Below are 6657 nucleotides of genomic sequence, written 5' to 3'. Positions count from 1 at the left end.
CACAGCAAGCCCTCCTAGGAGTTTGTAACGAAGAGATTCTGCCTGGGCAATGGCACACAGACCTCTTGTGGCCACTTTTTCAGCATAAAGCTCCACATTGCCCTCAGGGAAGCCAAATCTTTTCTGAACCACAGCAGTTAGTTCTCGGATCCGTCGGCCCTTTTCACCAAGGACATTCTGTGTCCTGGTGGCTAAGATGATGATTTCTGTCCTGGTTGGTGTAACTCGAACTTCAACTCCAGAGTAACCATCCTCAGCCAGTTCCCGAGTAAGAAACTCATTCAGTTCGGCTTTGAAGATGCCATCTGCGACAAACTTCCTCTTCTTGGAAATCTGCACCACCATCTTTGCTCACGCGCCGCCAAGGGAAAAGCGCCTTTAGCTTTTTTAAAGTCTTCATTTTCTCATTTTCATTTTAAATGAGAGGAGAAAAAAAATATACTAGTGTTGTTGTCATCATATTCTTCTGTGGATTAAATGAGATAGTGCCTGAGAAATCCATAGGAGCCTTACACGAGCCACGCAGTAAATGTAATGGCATTTTGGAAGCTGGGCCTCTGAGAATTCCAAGGGGCATGAGAAGAAATAACAGCAGAACACCAGTAAAATTGTTAAATGAAATTGATACTGAAACTCAAAGTGGTTTCTCTGTGGAATGAGAAGGCAATTCTGATTGAAGCACTCTGGAAAATACGCTTTCTGGCACCACGGCAATGCTTCAATTATGCACTTAGCACTTTGTGATAGCATTCTATTCCAAAGTGGTTATGCACCTGTACCAAAGGGATGGCTTTGTCATTTTATGGGAAACCGTGACTCTAGCTCACCATGACAAAAGGAAGAAAAGAAAGACAAAAAGTGGAGAGGACACACAAAGAGAGGAGAGATTTTTTTAGAAGACCATAGGCAACCTCAAAGTTCTCTTAATAGGAAGCTCTGGTGGCGTAGGGGCAAGGAACCGCTCTGCAATCCTGAACATATTCAGTTCAAACCCACCAGTTGCTCCACGGGCAAAAGATGGGTAGTTTCCTTATGTGCAATTAAAAGCCTCTGGAAACCCCCTAGAGAGTAAGCTATAAGTTGATTCTGATTTGATTGAGAACAACATAACTAGTTTATAAACTGAGTGTGGGAAAGAGTGCAGTTAGGAACATCTCTGAATTTCTGAGGAGCAATGATGTTAGTTTAAGGACTAAGGTGTGCCTGATTCAGACTATGGTCTTTTCAGTCACTTGCTTTGAATCTGAGAGCTGCACAATGAATTAGGTGACAGAAGAAAATATTGATACCTTTGAACTATAGTGTTGGAAGAGGGTACTGAATATTCCATGGACTGCCAAAAGAACAAAAAGATATGTCTTAGAGAAGGTGAAGCCAGAGTGCTCCTTGGAAGCAAAGATGATGAAGTTTCGTCTACCATACCTTGCAGAAAGACATTATAGGTAAAAAAGGTGGCGGGATGGTGGAAAAGTGGAAGACCCTCAATCAGATGGATTGACACAGCGACTATAAAAATGGGCTTAAGTGTGTCATAGATGGTGCGGTTGGCACAGGATAGAACAGGGTTCAGCTCTGTTGTTCATAGGATGGCCTGTGAGTCAAACTTGCCTCAATGGCATTTACATAAACCACCACCACCACCACCAAGTGTCTTGAGGTCTCTGCTCTCCACTGGATTTTTGAGGCTGTAAATCCTATGGAAAGAGATTTCAAGTCTCTCTCTCTCTCTCAGACCAAATGCAGTATTTGAACTTCCAACCTTTAGTTAGCAGCCCAATTCACTGTGCACTATTCATCGTTGTTATATGTCATTAAGTCGCCTGTGACTCCTAGCGATCCTATGGACAACATCTCTGAACTTCGCTCTAGCCTGAGCATACTCTCATCAACTCTTTTGAGTAAAATACTTGCTCTAAAGCTGAGCCCCAAATTAAGACAGACTAGGGAGAACGATTGGCCATCCACTTCCAAAATAGCAGGCCTTCAAAAACACGATGTACCACAGAGCATTGTTCATTAGGAGATTATGAATTATTTTTATTTTCCAACAATACTATTTGCAGAAAAGAAATAAAGACCAAAAAATCTTTTCTTTCCCCTAAATACATTGGTGTGAATTTCTGTAAACAAGTTCATTCTCGTATAAAACATCTGTGGAAACATCAGATCAGATGGATAGCACTATATCTCTCCACACCTCTAATACCATACGTATTCCTTTCACTGACTGCCTCAATCATAAGTTTGTAAATAAAACTTGTCCAGAGTCATACATTAGATGGAATGGTTTCTCAGTATTTGCTCAACTTTCATGACACTGTTGCTGGTTACAGTCATTTTATTAAATTTTGTTTGTTTCCCTATAATGACTCTATTGGGTTTTATTCATGTATATTATATTTTATATACTCATTTACTGTGTGTTATACATAATTGATTATTGTTGCTTTATGTCTCTTGTTCCCCCTATCTCATCAAGTCCCCATTGCACCCTGGCTATCCCTTCACAACCTCCCATGGGTCCACTGAACTTGGCTGTCTCAGTGTCTCCTCTCTCCTCCTTTCTTTTTCTTTCCCTCTCTCCTCATCTCTTGAACAGTTATATATATATATCCTGTTCCTAGTTCCTAATTTCAGTAGCCATATTATTCTTATATCAATTCTTGCCCTGTTGATCCACTAATTCACTTTTAAAGGTATAATTCAAATAACAAAAGCGAACCATCTAAAAGTGCACAAGCTAGTGGAACATAAGGTTTCCATAATCCATATTGTAGAATGGTCATCAACATAGTTCACAATGTTTGCATCACTCCAGAAAAATACCCCACGGCTATTCAGCAGTCATTCACTATTTCCCAGTAGTATGCCAGGCCAAGTCTCTGGAAAACAGGGTTCTGTTTTCAGTCTGTATGTGTGTGCCGCTTTTGCGCATTTCACACAAATAAGAATCACATTAACAAGTGAAAGGGAAATAAAAGGCAGACCATCTGACTCAGTAATTCCTCTCCCATAATTTAACAACAACAAAAAAATTTCAAGAGATTTAAAGGAGACTAATTATATTATTACGTTAAGAAAAGATTAAAAATCTATCAAACAATAAGGAATCATGGTTAATCCATTCCAAAGAATGCCATGATATCATTAAGTATATTTATTGAGTGAGAAAGAAAGTATTTTTTTAAATCAGTATGTCTAATAATTAAGTTATAACACACAAACATTAGGAAAGAATCACCAAAAGAGTGCACTTTGTTTTGCTGTTATGTCAGTTAGAATTGGAACCCACTCAGAGCTGACCTTCCCACAGATTTTCAGAGAAGATAAATCGCACTGGAGGAAATAGCTTCTCTTTCTCCTATGGAGCAACTGGTGGATTCAAACCACATGCCTATGGGTTGGTGACACAGCTCCTCCTCACCATTAAGCCACCAATTGCTGAAGTCAGTTCTGTATGAACTCATAGTGAACTAATGGGCAGCAGAATGAAGCGCCCCCATGTTCTCCACCTTCCTCACAGTTGCTGCTGTGTGTGAGGGTATATATAGCTGCAACCACTCTGTCAATGCACGTCCTTGAGAGTCTTTCTCTTTTCCACTGACCTTCTGCTATACCAAGTAAGATCTCTTTCTCCAAAGACTAGCCTCCCATCATAACAGATCCAAAATGTGTGAGAGAACATCTGGCCATCCTTGGCTCCAAGAAGCATTTTGCCTCTACTTCTCCCAATAGACATTTGTTTGTTCTTTTCACAGCCCATGGTGTAGACAATATTCTTCGATAACACCCAACTCAAAAACATCAATAATCCTTCAACAAACAATATCTCATTGCCATAGAGTCTAACTCATAGCTGCTCCTCTATCTGATTTTCAGAAGTTGTAAATTGCACAGGAGGAGAATGCCTGTGTTTCTTCCACTGAGAAAGTCAAACCACCAGAGAGATACCAGTTACCTGTATTTGAGGTAATGGAAAATGCCAAAGCTTGAGGCAGGCACACCTTACTCTTCAAAATGACATTCTTCCTCTTTAGCCCTTTCAAAAAGTCTTATGGCATATTTGCCAAATAGAATACATTCTTTAGAATAAACTTTTTTGGACATTGATTACTGATCATAATAAAATAGACTTGTTGGCAATTCCAATCATACCTCTGTTTATCATGATGTTGCCATTGATCCAATTGTAAGGATTTTTGTTTTCTTGATGCCGAGGTGTAATAAAGGAGTCTATATAATGTTTGGTCTTAATCAGTAAGTGCTATAAGTCATTTTCATTTTTCACAAACAAGGATGTGCCATGTAAATAATACCATAATACCAAAAATATTCAAGAAATTGTGATAGTATCATAAACTTCTTTTACCTTTCCTTTTCAGAGTCTTAGAAAATGTGTTTTTTAAATTTTAAGAAGCAAACTTTCTAGTAAACTATTAATTTTTCCTGATAAAACTTAAGTCTCATGTTTGAGAATTTTATCTGAAGGCTACCAGAGATGTTAAAAAAAGGAAAAGATACAAGATAAGAAAAAAGTGGAGATTGTTTTCCTTCCTTTTACTGTCAAGGTCTATGTTTAGAAAATTCTGGCCTAGCAATGATTGCTTTTCACTGTCTCCTCCAAATGAATGCATTTTATTATTGGGTAGAGCACAGATTGGAAGAATAAGACTCTATAAAATATATTCTTATATACTCTATTATTTGTTTTCAAGAAGTGTTCACAGAATCAATTCTTTTGTGACCCACATAGAAAGCAAAATAAAAATGTTCTTGTTGTTTGAATAGATGACTATACACTCCAAGGAAATAATTGATTGAATAATTGATCTACTGCCATGACTCTTGTTAGGTGCCTTGAGTCAAGTACTACTCCTAGCGACCTTATGAACCACAGACCGAAAGCATGCCCTATCGTGTGTCCTCCTCATCATCTCTGATAGACTTGAGCTCATTGCTGCAGTCACTGAGTCAGTCTAGTGCATTGAGTGTCTTCACTTTTTCTGGAACTCCACCTTTCTAAGCAGGATTTTCCTAAGGAATAACCTCTCCTACCAACATGCCCAAAGTATGTAAGATGAAGCTTTGTCCTCTGCCTCTTAGAAGCTGCACTTTCTCCAAGACATTTACATTTGTCGTTTTGCTAGTCAATAGGATATTGAGTACTCTCTTCCAACACCACAGTTCAAAGACATCCATTCTTCCTCTGTTATCCTTATTCAATGTCCAGCTTTCAGATTTATAGGAAGGGATTGAAAAGACAATGGCCTGAATCAGGGTCATGTTAATCTTCAGACTAAGATCATTGCTCTTCTGTGTTTTAAAGAGGTCTCTGACAGCAGACTTTTTCAATGCAATAGTTCTCCTGATCTAACCGGTACCAAGGATGTTGATTGTGGAACCAAGTAAGAAGAAATCATAGACAGCATCAATCTTTTCTCCATTTATCATGATATTCTCTACTGGTCCAATGATGAGAATTTTTGTTTTCTTGGCCTTGATATGTAATTAAAGGCTGTTGCCTTTGACCTTCTACTACAAGAACCTTAAATCCTCCTCAATTTCAGTAAGCAATGTTGTGTCATCTGCATAACCCAGGTTCTTGAGTCTTCTTCTTATCCTGATGCCACATTCTTCTTCTTAAGAATACAGCTTCTCAAATGATTTACTCAGCATAAAGACTGAATAGGTTTGGAGAAAGGATACAATGGTGATGCACACCTCTGTGGATGTTAAACTGTATAATGTTCTCTTGCTTTGTTGGATAATAGCTTCTTGGTCTAGGTATAGGCTTCATATGAGCATAATGAAGTGTTCTGGGATTCCTATTCTTCTCAATAGCTTGTATGATCCATGAGCCATAGTTTTTTATGACACACACAGTCAAATGCTTTGCATGTCAGTAAAACACAAATAGACATTCTTCTATTATTCTTTGCTTTTAGCCAGGATCCATCGGGCATGAATAATGACATCCCTGGTGCAATAGCCTCTTCTAAACCCTCTATGAAGTTCTGGCATTTCTCCATCTGTGTACTGCTGTTATGTGCCAAAACATATAAAAACACACCTGGTGCATATGAGTCTATTTTTGGTATGGCAAACTCCATGTCTGACATACTAGGACTATTCCATAGAACTTTCTTGTTTGTGCTATTCATGGAAGAATATTGGCAGCACATTGTTTCTTGATGCATCAGGGTGGCTTTGACCCACCAACCTTCCAATTAGTAGCCAATCACCCACCCACCCCTTCCTGTTCTAAGTCCTCATTTTCCTGGATTTGCCCTCCAGGCCTTGTAGGTACACATTTGTAAAGATGGCACTTACCTGTCCACACTTGTGACAGTCCCTAGAGTCTCTAGAGTTCAGCTGATCTATGTTGGCTGTGCGATTTTTAGCAACAAAATTCCGAGCTTACTTTTTTCTTTTACTGTAAAGTTTACAAAAGTCTGATACTGTGGGTCCAAAAGAAGCAAATCATCTCTAATGAGCATGCTTGTTGCACTAAAGATAGAGACCTTGCCTTTTGTATTTTGTTCCTTTTTAAAATTATATCTTGCGAAGGTCAAATCGCTGCCTTGTCCTTCACACTCTCAACTTCCTTTTTTGCTTGCTACCTAAAGGAATCTGAGCAATTCGGCGAGTGCTCCACGG

At 38.9% G+C, this 6657-nt stretch overlaps 1 protein-coding gene across 1 annotated transcript in view; it reads right to left on the bottom strand.

Annotated features, from left to right (window-relative positions):
- The window catches only part of LOC102858792 (40S ribosomal protein S3-like), a 1863-nt gene extending 1518 nt beyond the window's left edge, over positions 1 to 345 (bottom strand). The window contains exon 1 of the mRNA XM_006878913.1: positions 4 to 345. Within this exon, the coding sequence (XP_006878975.1) occupies positions 4 to 345 (342 nt within the window). The remainder of the gene's footprint in view (positions 1 to 3) is intronic.
- Positions 346 to 6657: the final 6312 nt, after the last annotated feature.

This window comes from Elephantulus edwardii, unplaced genomic scaffold (genome assembly GCF_000299155.1).
Source record: "Elephantulus edwardii isolate Elephantulus edwardi_28Jun2011 unplaced genomic scaffold, EleEdw1.0 scaffold00001, whole genome shotgun sequence".
Classification (NCBI taxonomy): domain Eukaryota; kingdom Metazoa; phylum Chordata; class Mammalia; order Macroscelidea; family Macroscelididae; genus Elephantulus; species Elephantulus edwardii.
Note: the sequence above shows the minus strand (reverse complement) of the source record. Positions and strands in the feature narration are given on the sequence as shown.